Here is a 17,393-nt window from a genome sequence, read left to right on the forward strand (position 1 = left end):
AAGGAGATGAGGAGGATTCCTAATCCTAATTAAACAGATGCGAAATAGGAGAGCTACGTTTTTACAGGAAACCGCTTAATTAATAATAATAATTAAAAAAAATCATCCTTATTAAATTTAACGCTTTTACCTAATTATGTACTAATCATAATAATAATAATAATAATAACATTGGACTATAGGAGTACTACGGTTTTAAAGGAAACCGCTTAATTAATAATAATAATAATTAAAAAATAATAATCATCGTTATTAAATTTAACGCTTTTACCTAATTATGTACTAATCATAATAATAATAATAATAACATTGGACTATAGGAGTACTACGGTTTTAAAGGAAACCGCTTAATTAATAATAATAATTAAAAAATAATAATCATCGTTATTAAATTTAACGCTTTTACCTAATTATTTACTAATCATTTTACAATTTTACCCTTCTAAAGAGCTTTGTGGGTAGCTCGATTTTTAAAGGTCTGTTTGGGTTTACGATTTCAACAAGTGCGTTTTTAAAATAATGATTTTAAGAATCCGTTTGAGTTTGCAATTTTAAAATGTGCAACTTTCAAATATGCGATATGAAAAATAATTTTGAAAAATGTAGTTAAGCGTTTAGCACAATTGCAGTTTGGCTTTTAAAATCGTATGTTAGCCTTTAAAATTCTGCATTTTTGAAAAAACATCCTCTTGGCTTTAGTTACGATTTGAAAACATAGAAAATTGTTTTTTCAAATCGCAATTTTTAAAAAACGTAATTTGCAAACGATTCATTTTCTGTAATTTGGTTTAAAATCCCATTTTTTGTCTACAAAATCCCAATGCTAAACGCACCCTAATATGTGGGATTTAAAAAAATAATTTTTAAAAACACAATTAAATGTTTGGCAAAATCACAGTTTGACCCTTAAAATCGCATATTAACCTTTAAAATTCTATGTTTTCAAAAAAACACTACATTGCTTGCCATTCAAAAAAAACATTTTTTTTGCATTAATCGTTTTTTAAAAACGACTCCAACCAATTTGAAATGTTTTTACAAAAACGGCTCAAACTGTTTTGAGCCGCTTTAGTAAAAACGTTTGAAACCGGTCGGAGTCATTTTTAAAAAACGGTTCAAACCGATTTGAGCCATTTTGTATCATGCTTTCCCACTTTCCAACTACCACTCCTAAAAAATGGCAACCAGCAATACACCCCTTCGTTTTCCCATAGCAATACAACATATCCTCTAAAACCAACAAGTGAAAACCTTGATTAGATTACTTATAAATAAATAAATAAAAAGAGAGAGAGAGAGAGAGAGAAGAAAACCTTGATTAGAAGTAATGTATGTATATGCATGCTAGATGAATCCGAAAGGCGAAAATGACAAGCATCCCAAGTATAGCCCTAATCGTTTGGACAAAATTCAACTCCAAATCTATCTTGAAAGAACAATACACTAAAAGCCTTCACTGAAATCAGAAAATGCCTCCATGTCACAGAAAACGTGCACCCATTGATTGGTATTCTTAGACCAAGCAAAGCAACCATAAATCTATTAGTTTGGTCCTAGCTTTCTCTGTTATTCTATATCCATACAATAAACTCGACTTTAATAAATCAACCAAGAGATTTAAACATCCAACGAGCTCGAAACTACTGATACCAAAAGAAAAATATAAACTTAAATCCATTCAAATCGAAAGCGATCTTTATATAACAATCAAAATGCATTGACGACGTTCTGAAAACGCTGTGAAGCAATCAAAACATTCACATGCCTTGTAAAACCTACGAAAGTCAACAATGGGCATTGAACTACCCACCATGTTAGTATTAAAGTGTCCCACATTGCTCAGAGATCCTTGTCTTGTAGACTTTATAAGCCATGAATACCCCTTCTCTCTCAAGACGTCTTTTGAGAGTGAGTAAGGCCTATAGACTTTTACATGGTATCAGAGCAGATTCCTTTGACAATGATAGGTCTTTCCCTCCCGTTGTTAAATACGTGTTTGGCCAAAGATGCCACACGTGAGGAGGCGTGTTAAAGTGTCCCACATTGCTCAGAGATCATTGTCTTGTAGACTTTATAAGCCATGGATACCCCTTCTCTCTCAATTCGTCTTTTGAGAGTGAGTAAGGCCTATGGACTTTTACAATTAGAGCGGCACATCATGATTTTTGAGGTTCAAAATTCATGTAATAGCAGCAACAACAACAACAAATCACATTTAAGCTAATAATTGTTACATATTTTTATTTTTCTTTTAGAACACATCTCTTAGTTTACTTTGCAGCCACGTGAGATGTGAATGCATTTTCTTCAATAGTAGATGATTATTAAATAAATGGGTTTTACATTCTCTTGAAAATTGTGATCGATCGTGGTACGATCAATATGATCGGTCGTGGTACGATCTATGTGATCGATCATGGTACGATCTATGTCATGGAACGTGGTACGATCATGTGATCCATCGTGGTACGATCAATGTGATCGGTCGTGGTACGATCTATGTAACGGAACGTGGTACGATCTATATGATCGATCATAGTAGGATCTAAGTGTAATCGATCGTGGTACGATTTATTTGATTGATCGTGGTACAATCATGTGTGATTGATCGTGCTACGATCTATGTGTGATCGATCGTGGTACGATCAATGTGATCAATTGTGGTATGATCTAAGTGTGATCAATCGTGGTACGATCTAAGTGTGATCGATCGTGGTACGATCTATGTAATGGAACGTGGTACGATCTATGTAATGGAACGTGGTACGATCTATATGATCGATCGTGGTACGATCATGTGATCGATCGTGGTATGATCTATGTGATCGATTGTGGTAATCTAAGTGTGATTGATCATGGTACGATCCATGTGATCGATTGTGGTACGACCTTAGTGTGACCGATCGTGGTACGATCAATGTGATCAATCGTGGTACGATCATGTGTGATCGATCGTTGTACGATCATGTGTGATCGATCATGATACGATCTATGTAATCAATCGTGGTAGGATTTAAGTGTGATCGATTGTGGTACGATCAATGTGATCGATTGTGGTACGATCAATGTGATCAATCGTGGTATGATCTAAGTGTAATCGATCGTGATACGATCTATGTGATCGATCGTAGTACAATCATGTGTAATCGATCGTGGTACGATCTATGTGATAGATCGTGGTACGATCATGTGTAATCGATCGTGGTACGATCTATGTGATCGATCGTGATAATATCTAAGTATAATCGATCATGGTACGATCAATGTGACCAGTTGTGGTACAATCTATGTGAGACTTTTTTTTTGTTTAAACAGCTCCAAATTGAGACCTTTTTTTGTTTAAACGGCTACAATTAGATGTTTTGATCAAAACGATTCCATTTTGAACCATTTTTGTTAAAACAAATCAAATTAGAGTTGCTTTAAAAACAGCTCTAATTTGAGTTGTTTTCGAAAAGCCGCTCAAATTAAAGCCGTTTTAAAAAACCGGCTCTAATTAGAGCCACTTTTGTTAAAATGGCTCAAACTAATTTGAGCCGTTTTTATTAAAACGGCACAAAATTAATCAGAGTCGTTTAAAAAAAGCGGCTCAAATTAGAGCCCTTTGTTTATTATTATTATTTTATAAATGGCTCAAATTAGAGCCGTTTTAACTAAAACGGCTCTAATTAGAGACGCTTTGTTAAAACGGATCTAATTAGTGCCATTTTAGTTAAAAACGACTCAAACCATTTTAGTTAAAAACGACTCAAATTATAGTCGTTTTGTTAAAACAGCTCCAACAAAAACGGCTCAAAAAGCCTTTTCTTTTTGTAGTGACAATCGATTAGAAGGCTCAGTAACTGAATCATTTGGTAAACTTGTAAGCTTGAAATTCTTAAATCTTTTCAGTAACAATTTATCCAGAGAGGTTCTCGCATCCTTAAAAGTATGTTCATAGCTCAAATGAGGGGTGCTACACATGCACCCCTCATCCCCCTTTCATCCTCCCTTTTCATTAAACAAATTGGTTTTAATGAAAAAGTAGTCTCTGATGTGACATCAGAGACTACTTTTTCATTAAAATCAATTTGTTTAATGAAAAGGGGGGCATGAAGGGGGGATGAAGGGATGTTTTTTAGCATTTCTCTAGCTCAAATATCTAAATGTGTCTTTCAATAGACTACAAGGAAAAATTCTTACTGGAGGACCATTTGTACACTTCGTCGCTGCGTCTTTTATGGCAAATGATAGACGTTGTGGTGCTCCCTGACTATAAGTTCCCCCATGTAAAGAAGTGTATACTAAAGTATTGTTGTGGAATGATTTGATGTCTCCATCTTTGGCATCACCAAGCTAATGTTCCAGAACTAGTTACCAAATGTCAGTTGCAAACTAGCAATGAAGCAAATACTGGTCCACTGTTGAACACTTCTCTTAGACACAACACTAATTTATTAATCAAAATCCTTTATATTAGAATTCCCCAATGATACCAGCCAGTTTTATCGGTGTTTTGTTAGACTCGTTTTACTTAAAAAAAAATCATATCTTCTATTTCTCACATCGGATTGAGACAAATTTAGTGGCATTGGAAAGCTTATTCAGAGGGATACAATTTTGTATTTCATAAACATTTCGTAATTCCAACGGCAAAAGTTGTAGTTTTGTATTATTTGTACTGCAAAGTGTTTTTATTTCTTCTTTTTTTTTTTTTTTTTTTTTCTTATTGTTTTTTAGGGTTTCAAATTTATACTCTATATAAGCCTATTAAGATGGCTTTAGCCTCCAATTTATGTATTCCAACTTATGTATTTTATCAGTTTATCAATATCAAACATTCAATGAGTGATTTTCTATCCATTTTGTCTCGATTTCTTGATAGAGTCATGGTTTGAGAAGAGTTTTGATTCTATTGTTGTTTGATATTGCGAACCCACTACACTACCCTGCATCAGTTGGTATCAGAGCTTAATTAGTGTCTTCTTGGGGTGATTTTTTATTTTTTTTTCATTTTCATGACTGGTGACCTTTTTCATGGTTGGTGTAGACAGGATCCAAATGAGGAAGTCTCCTACCATGAATGCAATGCAAGTATTATTTCTTGTGGGATGTTACGTTATTCTGCTTTTGAAGGCCAAGGAATAGAATAAATTGATTGACATACGAATGATCAGGACAAAAATCATCTGAATAGAATGACATAATAATCACCAAATAGAGCACGAGCAAGGCTATTATTTTCCATATACTCCCATACACCAATAATAATATATCCCCTTCAATACAACATCCATGAAGCTTAATTCACAAGATTTGGATGTTGCAAACAAGAAATCATGCCTATCTCATTTAAAAAGAAATCACGATTTCCTTGTTTCGATTTAGATGAAAGCTACATAAATTGCTAAGACAGTAGCATCATCAGGTAATTGACCCTGCACCCAACATTTATTGAGATGAGAACAAAAACCCATATACTCAAATAAGAGTTTGTTGCCGTACCTTCAACACTCGACCATACCCATCTTCTCCAATTTTGTTGCCATAATCAAAGCCATTAGTACCTGTCTGCAAATCTAGCCCTTGAACATCAAACGCTTGTTGTCATTGTCTGTTTGCTTATACAACCAATTACTCGCCTCCTTTCCCCCCTCACTTAAATGAAGACTTTTGTTTTAAGAGTTGAAGTCTACGTGGAATTCGTTAAGAAACTTGAACTCAACGATGACCCGGATCAACTTTACGACTTTGTGGTCTGCTTCTCGTCACAATTTTTTCCATTATATATATTAACGAACTTCATTTATAACTCTTGATGTTTCATCACTTTTGAAAAAAATGTATCCAAATTTTAAAAAGTATCAATTTAGGGTATTTATCTTTCAATTTTTTTTTTTTTAATTTTAACTATTAGTTAAAATTTTCTGTTAAATTCTGTCAAAATTCTCAAAATATCCACCATTTTTTTAAGAAAAAAAAATTGCTAAGATTTAGGGATTGGTTAGAATTTAACAGAATTTGCAAAAATATCCATGTATGAATCTTCGAAAAAAATTTATAATTTTTTTATAAAAAATAAACGCATGGGTATTTTGGAATTTTTGATATGATTTAATGGAAAATTCTAACGGAGGGTTAAAATTGAAAAAAAAAAAATGAAAAATTGATACTCTAGATAGACACTTTTTAAAAAATTTGGTACCTTTTTTTTAAGTGATAAAAAATTAGAAATTATAAATGAAGTTTTCCTATTTTTATTTTTTTTTTATTATTTTTTTTTTTCTTTTTGTACTTCCTGTTTTGTAATATGTATAAGGATACTGTTTTTTAGGTTCAATGTGATAGATTTGCAAATGCGTTTACTCTGACTTGTTCACTCAAGGGTATCAAAATGAAGGTTCGCTTTAATTAATCTTATTTTTCTATGATTTATTTATTTATTTATTACTTTATTCATTTATTTGGTTTATAATTTTTGAATTTTAGTGCCCCAATTGCCATAACAAACAAAAATGGATAATAAAGCCATCTAAGACTGCGGATGAAGCATTTATTGGTGAAGAGGTTATTGGAGAGAAGTTTGCAAACCTCATGGAACTTAGTTGTTTTGGAGTCAAACCAACTGGATTTGTGTTTGGCAGAGGCTGGAAAATAACAGCGGTAGCAATTTTATTTCTCTTTTTCATAGCTAAGTTTCAAAAATTTAAAGAATTTATTCATATTATTTATTTTTTTATGCATTTATTTCTCAGGTTAATGACGCTGTCTTTGTGGATCCTGATCTGTCTACTGCATGGCTTCACAACTTTAACGGTCACGCTGCAGTTGTTCAAAACCTATCTGCAAGCTTTATTGAGAATTAGTCTACTATAACTAGTTGTTGATTTTTGTTTTTTAAGGGTAGGTGAGCTCTTTGCTCAGATGATATTTTATTTGAGTAATTCTAAAACATAGTCTTTCTTATGTCCTTCAAAATGTCATGAAATTCTTAAAATAGCCATTTTATGTGTGGACTCTAATCCTCCTTATAACATTACTCGTTTTATTTTATTTGTAATGGTAGTTGGGCATCAATTGGAATTATGTTTTATATTTTTATTATATTTTAAGTTTGTTTTGTTATAATTTTTAATTAAATCGCACCTCAAACAGAATTTAGATATATATTTATCATTACTCTGTCAGCGGATTAATTAGACCTCGCCAAATATGTTGTAGCCCGTGCTACAAACAAGTACAATACGGTAAAAAATGTGGGAGCATAATATCAAGAAAAATTGTATGTAAGTTTTATTTGCAAAATAGAATTAGAAATGGTAGCATGAAACTATATATTCGACTTTCTCATATGTAAATTGAATTTAAAATCATTGTATACAAAATACTTTCTTAATTAAAAAAAGGGTCATCTCAGTTTTCATCTTGCGACAAATAAATTGACTTAATTGAGCCTTCAAATTTTTCATCAATCCCTTTAGGAAGAGATGCCGACTGACATTTTGTCCATGTTAGACTTACAAAAACATTCAATGTGTACCCAAGATATCCTATTCTTTAAGCTAATCACAAGAAAAAAAAGGTTGAGAACATCCATTAATTCAAAAGCTAATCACATGAAAAAATAGGCCGGTTGAGATTGAACATCCATTAATTCAACAGCTAATCATATGAAAAATAGGTTGAGAACATCTATTAATTCAACTCAAGGAGACACAACATCAATAACTCCACGGCCACATACATACTACGTTATATATCCCTTCGAATTAACTTCGAATATTCTGAAATAACTATAAATTAAGAACATAGTAGTATTGCTAGTTACTAAAATTGAAAAATAGACATGACAAAATTTTTTATGTAAGACAAGTCAATGAATGACTCGATAAATCTTACCAGACATTTACAATATTTATTTAAAATTAAAAACAAACATCAGTAGAATCGAGTCAAACGATTCTATTAGACGATTCAAAAGTCATAATACCGTGAGACAAATACAAAAAAATATGCATTTTCTAAAAGATACTTTTTTTTAAGAATCTTTTCATATGCACATAAATTCTCTGGAGTTCTTGATATCATCATACTTTGGGCAATGCAGATCCTTTTACATAATGGAAGCTCTCTAATATTTCTGCATTCTTCGAAAAATACTTTGTTAGAGTCTTTTCTTCTGCTAATCCTTTAAAATTTTCAATCTTGATAGTCTTTACACAATGCCGCCAACAGAGAACCGGAAGAAGTTTGCAACAACTAGGATTTTTCAATTTGTAAATAGGATTTTCGTATGAGAACTGTAATATAAGCACATAGTTAGGAACTTTGTCAGAAATGCCAGAAAGAAGGCATCAATCTACTTTAGGCCCGAAAGAAAAAAGATGTTAGAAACTTAATATATATATATATATATATATATATATTTGCAATACCTTGAAAGATATACTGTCAACTGTCTCCTGGTACCGCCATTCTATAAAGAGAACCTCTAGAAGAGGACAAATCCACAACAAGACATCCACAAGTTCGTGGATTTGTCTTGTAGGTATAGAACATGCTTTCAGCTTTAACTGCTTAACATTATATAATGGGGATGGTAGGATTTCTCTAATGTTTTTCGCAGTAATCACACTCTTTACAAAGTAAACAAAAACATGTGTTAGATTTTTATAATATGTGCTAATAATTGGTGTACAAAGTAACAAATAAAAAAGAATAAAATAAAATAAACTAGAATACCTTGGCATCGAAATAACTCCAAGTCAATAATTTCGGTTGACTTAACTTTGCAAGGAATTCAATCATTTCAGCATCCAAATCAGTATCGCCCGTAAAGATGAGACTAACTTCCGATGGACTTGAAGAATTTAAAGAAAAAGATATAACCTCACCATAATACTCGAGTCTATGTAAGTTAGGAGTAACAATGTCAACTTCAACTAGCCTGTGACAACTAATGAAGGTCAAATTCTTCATACAATTACTTGAAATCTTAATCCTTTCCAACATACTACAATTTGCTAGGTCCAAGCAATCAATTAGTGGATATTTAGAAAGAAATTCATGCAACCATTTGTCAGTAATGTTGCATGAATATAATACTAACTTCTTTAGATTTTCGCACTGGCCTAGGTTGATTTGGCATGGAATCCTAAGCTTGAAAACTAAAGATTCAAGATTTGATGCTTCGATCTCAACACTCTCAAGTTGAGGATTTCGTAGCAGCTCAATGGACATGAGTTTAGGAAGACCTGACACCTGTATACTTTTCAACCCATAACAATATTCAAATGTCATCTCTTCCATATTAGGACAACCATCGATTAGAGTTTGGACAACTTGGTTCTCCACATTAATATTCAAAACAAACTTTTTCAAAGAGGGTAAGTTAATATCCCTGTAAAATGGCTTCAACTTACACTTGCACAACCTCAGCTCAGTTATTGATTTTGCTACGAGAACCCTGTCAGGCAACTCATACTTCTTCTTAGGCAACTCATATCTCTTTTGATGGATCCATAAGTCAAGATTCAACTCTTTTACATCGCATTCAATTGCATAGTCAATCCAACGGTTCACAATAGCACAATCTGATTCATCCAACATCATGTGAAGCCTAAACTTGTTTATACTTAGCCTTTGCCTATGGCGGCCTCGTAAAGATCTCTCCACGAAACTTTTGAACTCATCTTTCTTTCTCTGGATTTCTTCTTCTTTCTCGTTGGGTGGAACCTTCCGCAGATTATTAATAAAGAGGTGTTGCACAAATTCTGGAATGGGGAATAAAGTCCACACGTTTTCCCATCTCTTGGACAATACACTAAGTTGAAGTAATTGTTTCGTGGGAATGAAGGATACAATGTGCTCTAGAATAGGGTCTGGCAATTCGGATATCCGGTCGATTTTGTGCTCCATTAGATTGAAAAATTCCTCCAAACTAGCATAAACGTCCTAGAACCATAATTTAATTAGCTCAAAGCAATCCTTTTTTAACAAAAACTATCAATAATACTAGTTTTTTTTTTTTTTTTTAATGTCCGGAAAAGAAAAAAAAACAACAAACAGGCTAAGAGCAAAAAATTGGGAGCAGAAAAGAGAAGCTATTATTCGGAACTAGATAAATTCATAGCCATGGGAAGACCAACCTTCAGCTAGCGTACCACGTTGGGCTCGTCGGGGGGTTCAACCGGAGCTTGTAGGGGCTGGACCTCAGGAGACACGACGGCAACACAAATTTGTGAGCTTGTGAGAACGTACAAGTGGGAATTGTTTCCTTAGGAATCCCTATTTATTCTATCAAGGCTGGCGGTGAAGGATTCCTTAACAGATGCGAAATAGGACTATAGGAGTACCACAGGTTTTATAGGAAACCGCTTAATTTTATATATATAAGCAAAATAAAAAAAAAAAAAAAAGCATCCCTATTAATTTAACGCCTTTACCTAATTACGTGCTAATCATTTTACAATTTTACCCTTCTAAAGCGCTTTGTGGGGAGAGGGGGGCGTTCAGTTTTACCTTTTAACTCGTCGAAATAACTGAAGGTTGAGTTGTTAACTAGGTGATGATGGGATTTCTAGACCTCTTTCACCAGAGCTGTTTTGTTAGAGTTTGTTTAGATTTGTGATTTCAAAAAGTATAATTTAAAGATAATTATTTTAAAATGTGAGATTTGAAAATCGCAGTTTGGTCTTTAAAATCGCAAGTTAGCATTTAAAATTCTGTGTTTTCAAAAAAGTATCAATTACTTGCAATTTGAAAAAATTAGTTTTTTGCGTTTTCAAATCACAATTTTTTAAAAACGTAATTTCCAAACTGTTTATTTCTTAGGATTTGGTTTAAAATCACATTTTTTATTTACGAAATCACTATTCCAAACGCACCCTTAGACTCCTACAAATTAACTTCCATGATTCCCATGAGCTTTTGGAACCTTAAATATATCATGGAAGTCGACCTCTCATTAAATTCACTAAATGCCCTCTATCATTTGAGATTGGAAATTTGAAGGTTTTGGTTGTATTAGATTTAGATTAATTCTTAAATGTAAATTGTCTATCAAGTATTCATAAAAATAAAAAATAAAATAAAAAAAATAAGATGGCTTTTAAAATCACTATTAACCGTGTGATTGATCAAATGATAATTTTGATTAAATAGTTATTTAAAAGCTACCTTATTTTTTTTATAGACACTTAATGTACATGTAGAATTATTTTTACATTTATCAAGAAATCAACTATTTGGTCATATCCCAACAGCAATTAGGATATGACCAAATAGTTGATTATTATTATTATTATTATTATTATTATAACGGATATAATAAGGGTAGTTTGAATAATCATAACACCTCCCAAATCAGCTCTAGAGTAAAATAATATTAATCTTTGCTTAATTATATTAAAGAACTTATGGTGTCTTTAAATAGACACTTACAATGCAAGGTATAAGGGTCCGTTTGGGTTTGCGATTTCAAAAAGTGCGATTTAAAATAATGATTTTAAAATGTGCGATTTGAAAAATGTGATTTTTAAAAACGCAGTTAAGCGTTTGGCAAAATCGCAGTTTAGCCTTTAAAATCACGAATTTACTTTTAAAATTCTGCGTTTTCAAAAAAACATCATCTTATCTGCGATTTGAAAAAGAAGATTTTCAGCGTTTTCAAATCGCAATTTTTAAAAACACAGTTCCCAAACGATCTATGTTCCGCTATTTGGTTTAAAAACGCACTTATTGTCTATGAAATCGCAATTCCAAACGCACCCTAAGTAAAAGAGTCAAAAGACTAACTAGAATAAACCACTTCTAATGTTATCAATAATGATAACATATTATCTATAACATTTAAATCTTAATTTAATCCTAATTCTAATTCTAATGTTATCAATAAAGATAACTTATGATCTCTAAGTTATATATTCTAGTCTGAAACTCCTAATAAAATTATACATTCTTATTCTAAATTAAGAGAATCTTGCTACTATAAGACTTCTTATGCCATAAGATGTAGACCCGTAACAATTCCCCTTGGCAGACAATCGATTAGAAGGCTTAATAACTGAATCATTTGGTGAACTGGTAAGCTTGGAATTCTTAGATCTTTCTAGTAACAATTTATCCGGAGAGATTCTCAAGTCCTTAGAAGTACATTCATACCTCAAATATCTAAATGTGTCTTTCAATAGATTACGAGGAAAAATTCCTATAGAATGACCATTTGTCCGCTTCTCCGCTGCATCATTTATGATAAGGGGGTGTTAGAAAAACATCAGTTACACACTAATTACACATCTCTTCTCACATGGAGTGGAGCCCACCACATGTGGGCTCCAACCCATGTAAAAGGGGGTGTAACCGGTGTATAACTAGTGTTTTTTTAGCATTATCCTTATGACAAATGATAGATTTGTGGTGCTTCTGACTGCAAGTTTCCCATGTAAAGAAGGTGTATACTAAAGTATTGTTGTTGAATGACTTGATTTCTCCATCCTTGGCATCACCAAGATAATGTTCCAGACAACGTGAATACTAGTTACCAAATGTCAATTGCAACTAGCAATGAAGTAATACTGGTCCACTGTTTGAACACTTTTCTTAGACACAACACTAATTTATTAAGCAAAATCCTTTGTATCAAAATTCTCGAGTGTCAGAAACTTTCCAAAGCTACTGCCCCTACCAGAAAGCCAACCTTCAAGCTAAGCCTGGCTTAGTTGCAGAAATAAATGTGGCATTCCCAAGTATATTTGAAACATGCAATGAGATCTACCCCTTAAACTCATGCAAGCATGTCACAAGTTGCATCATTCTATAAAATTCATTGATTTAGTTATGAACATTACTCCGAAGAGAATTTCCTATACAATATTCAAGATTGCGTCAATATGATCTAGAAAGAAAGTTGTTTCATACGGCGACAAAGAAATGAATCATTCCATAAAACAGTGACAACTACAACAAGAAACGCCTTAGTCAATTTTTCTTGCCTTTGCAGTCATAGTACAATTTCATCAAATTACATTCCACGAATTTGAGAAAACCAAAACACAAATCAAAAATATTTTTTTTTTAAAAAAATAAATCTCCATAATAAACCATCTACGGAGAGACAACACTACAAGGCAACATTCTATACAAGACACAACGGCTAGCACAAAATCAGCAAATCAATAAAACCAACAGCTAGCACCACCAAATCTGCAATCACAAATCAATTATGTATTTTCTTTGTATTTTCTTCCCTTTTGTAATATGTCAAATACTTGAATAAATTGAAACCATCGATGAATGAGTCCCTCCCTACAAACTCCAGAATTAATGATTCTCACACCCACAAGGTCTACTCGACATGAAATAGAAATCCAGGCAATCCAATTCATTCCTTTTCTCACCATTCTATATGGTATCAGAGCAATAACAAGCGACCCACTCCGTTCTCCTTTCTTTCTTTTGGCAATTTTGTCATCTTCCCCCTTTAAAGCCTCTATTCTTCTCCTCTGCGAAGCATTCCCTCACACAACCTAGCCGCACCAATGGCCAACTCAACTATCCCAGCTGCTCCTATGGTCTTCTCCCCACCACCACCACTAACACCTCCACCAGGAACAACCCCCCGACCCCCACTGAAATCCACTCAACTCATAATCCTTCACCTGCATCTCTCTCTAGTTTTGCTCAGCCAATTTCAAAACTAACCAATACCAATTTCTTGGTTTGGCATCATCAACTCAAGACCTATCTCCACGGTCACAACCTCTACGGGTTTGTGGATGGTACCAAAACACCACCCCACCCCCATACTTCCACCTTCGTAGATGGGTCTCTCACGATCTCCATGTAACTACCCACCCCCAATGACACAATATTGTCCACTTTTGGCTCCCCATACCAGACTTCCCAGGAGGTCACCCATCATGGGATTGCTTTCGCAGAAGCACGCTTAACTGTGGAGTTCTGATAAGTTCATGACCATCACGGCTTTAAAACGCGTTGTGTCATAAATGGTGCATTTATACATATAAGCACATCTTCATTCCCAAGCAATGTGGGATGTCACAATCACCCCTCCTTGGGACCCAGCGTCCCCGTTGGTGACCCTCATGGGATCACCCTATTCTTGGCATCCCAGCGAGTACCAGCTGGCAACCCTCATGGGCTTGTGCACGCTCCCACCATCTCAGGCTGAGAAATGGCTTTGATACCATTTGTAACTACTCACCCCCAATGACATAATATTGTCCGCTTTTGGCTCCCCATACCAGACTAAGCAGACTTCCCAGGAGATCACCCATCCTGTTATTGCTCTCGCAAAAGCACTCTTAACTGCAGAGTTCTGATAGGTTCATGACCATCTCAGCTTTAAAACGCATTGTGTCATAATGGGTGCATTTATACATATAAGCACATCTTCATTCTCAGGCGATGTGGGATGTCACACTCCACTTACCCAGAGACACTTCAGTGGTTCCGACAGGGCCAATTCATCCTTAGCATGCTCATGGCCACAAGGACCACAATCTCCAACGATCTCCTTCCCCAAGTTCTTGGGTGCCGTACCGTTCAAGAGCGCTAGAATGCTATTGGCCAGACCTTCGCCTCCACTGCAAGAGCCCAGACGATGAGTCTCCACTATGAACTTGCCACTACCAAAAAGGGAAATTCCTCCATCACCGACTATTTCCAGTACATCAAGCAAATCTCTGCCACCCTTGTCGCTGCCAAACAACCGCTAAATGACTACGAGTTCACCTCGTATCTTCTCGCTAGTCTGGGTCCCAAATACAACCCCTTCGTCACCTCTCTGACCACCCAGCTCGTGCCCCTCACCATGGACAACCTCTTCGGCCATCTCCTCTCTCACGAGATGCGGATCAAGAAGCATAGCTTCACGGCCGACCGCCTGCTCATCGCCAACGTTGCCTCCCGTGGCCGTAATCATCCTCATGGCCGAGGACGGCAATACAACTCAGGGCACACCTATGGGCATTCTTGATCCTTCCATCCCTCAAATGGCCCAAAGCAAGAATCAAGGCCCACATGCCAAGTCTGTGGCAAAATGGGCCACACTGCCTTGACTTGCTACCACAGGTTTGACCATGATTTTCAATCTACATGGCCCAATTTCATAGCCTACACTGCTGCCTTGCCCCAACCCCAGGACCTCAACTGGTATCCCGACACCGGTGCCACTCATCACATCACCTCAGAGCTCAACAATTTAAATATTCACTCTGAAGCTTATGATGGACTTGATGAAATCCAAGTGCGCAATGATATCCGTCTTGCCATTAAAAATATGGGCTTCTCTAAACTCTCTCCTAATTTTATTTTACATTCTATTCTACATGTTCCTCAAATTACCAAGAATTTACTTTCTATTCAAAAGTTCACTTTTGATAATAATGTTTATGTGGAATTTCACCCATCTTGTTTTTTTCGTAAGGATCGTATCTCCAGCAAAATTCTACACCATGGCCTGAGTAGGCATGGATTATATGATTGATTCTCTCCTAAGGCTGCACCACCTAGAATTTTCTCCAGCTCTCGCATCACCTTTGTGGATTGGCGCGCTCGCCTCAGTCATCCCGCAGATCGCATTGTTTGCTATGTCTTGTCTAAATTTCAGCTTCCTTTTGCTTCCAATAAGAAGCTAACTATTTGCCCTGGATGTCAGCAAGGCAAAAGTCATCAGCTTCCTTTTTCTAGTTCTAAAACTAAATGAAGTGTTCTACTTGAATATATTTTTTCTGATGTTTGGGGACCATCCCCTATTTTATCTAATAATGGTGCACGCTTTTATGTTATTTTTGTTGATCATTTTAGTAAATTTACTTGGCTTTATCTTATTGCTTGCAGATGTGGTGTTTTCTTTATATTCCATAAGTTTCAGGCTTATGTAGAACGCCAATTTAATCACAAAATCAAATCCATCCAAATGGATGGTGGTGGTGAAATTACCAAATTGCACCACTTTTTTGCCTCTCAAGGAATCTATCATCGGATCACGTGCCCTCACACCCATCAACAAAATGGATCCGTCGAACGCAAACACCGTCATATTGTCGAAATGGGTCTCACTCTCTTAGCACATTGCTCTGCCCCTCTTCTATATTGGGCTTAAGCATTCCAAACTGCGTGTTACCTCATCAACCGCTTACCCACCCCTATCCTCAACAATAACTCACCCTTCCAAAAACTCTTTCCTTCCCGCCCTAATTATAGTTTCATGCAAATTTTTGGTTGTGCTTGTTTGCCACACCTTCGGTCTTACAACAAGCATAAACTAAATTTTTGCTCCAAAACTCGCATCTTCATCGACTATAGTCCTTCTTACCGTGGCTACAAATGTCTTCATCTACCTATTGAACGCATCTACATTTCTCTCAATGTCATCTTTCATGAATCCGTTTTACCTTTCCATCTCTCCTCATCATCCCCTACACCCCCTTCCTCCCAACTCCCAAACCACACTCTACCCTCCCCGATTAGAGAATCTTAACACTCCCCCTCGCCTACCCGGTGCTCCAACCTCAACCTAGACATCCCCCTCTCCCAGGCCTCCCAAAGCCGAATCTCAGGAATCGTCTCTTCCTCACACTTCACCGCCACCTTCCTCTATTAACATTGTTTCATCTCCTACTTGTATGCAGGTAAATTCCAAAGACCCTGACACCAACATTGTGATGCCACCTCCGCAGCATTTCGTGCATACTCGCTCCAAGAACAACATCTTTAAGCCCATGTCCCTCCCCAATGGTCTCATCCGCTATCCTCTTCCTAAAGCACTCACTACCACCACTGGCTCAGCAAACGTCGAACCGGCCTCCTAATCTACAGCTTCTAAGCACCCGGCATGACGTAATGCTATGAATCTTGAATTTGATGCCCTTCTCTGCAATGACATTTGGACTCTTGTTCCTCCCACCTCTGATATGAACATTGTTGGCTGCAAATGGGTATTCTGCCTCAAACACAAAGCTGATGGCTCCATTGATCGTCACAAAGCCCGTCTTGTCGCCAAAGGTTTCCACCAACAACCAGGTGTCAACTTTGATGAAACCTTCAGCCCAGTTGTCAAGCCTACTACCATTCGCCTGGTTCTCTCACTTGCTACCTCTGGTGGCTAGCCCATCCGCTAGATTGATGTCCAAAATGCCTTCTTATATGGATGACTCTCCGAAGATGTGTACATGATTCAGCCCCTCGGCTTCATTCATCCCCCGTTTCCTAATCATATCTGCAAGCTCTACAAAGCGCTCTATGGCTTAAAACAAGCCCCTCGTGCCTGGTTCTCTCGTCTTAGTGATCACCTCCTAGAACTTGGATTCATCAGCTCTTGATCTTACCCCTCATTGTTTATTCGTCGCACACCTCAAGAGACTACTTTTGTACTCATCTATGTTGATGAC

The 17,393-nt window shown here is 35.8% G+C and overlaps 1 protein-coding gene across 1 annotated transcript; it reads right to left on the reverse strand.

The window, feature by feature from the left end:
- Nucleotides 1–7,825: 7,825 nt before the first annotated feature.
- On the reverse strand, nucleotides 7,826–10,312 carry LOC133869458 (putative F-box/FBD/LRR-repeat protein At5g62970). Its single transcript, XM_062306463.1, has 4 exons — nucleotides 10,128–10,312; nucleotides 8,722–9,933; nucleotides 8,415–8,615; nucleotides 7,826–8,279 (listed from the first exon to the last, which is right to left on the reverse strand). The coding sequence occupies exons 2-4, from the start codon at nucleotides 9,895–9,897 to the stop codon at nucleotides 8,067–8,069; spliced, it is 1,590 nt and encodes a 529-aa protein (XP_062162447.1). The 5' UTR covers nucleotides 9,898–9,933; nucleotides 10,128–10,312; the 3' UTR covers nucleotides 7,826–8,066.
- Between the last annotated feature and the right edge of the window lie 7,081 nt (nucleotides 10,313–17,393).

This window comes from Alnus glutinosa, chromosome 5, assembly GCF_958979055.1.
Source record: "Alnus glutinosa chromosome 5, dhAlnGlut1.1, whole genome shotgun sequence".
Taxonomy (NCBI): Eukaryota; Viridiplantae; Streptophyta; class Magnoliopsida; order Fagales; family Betulaceae; genus Alnus; species Alnus glutinosa.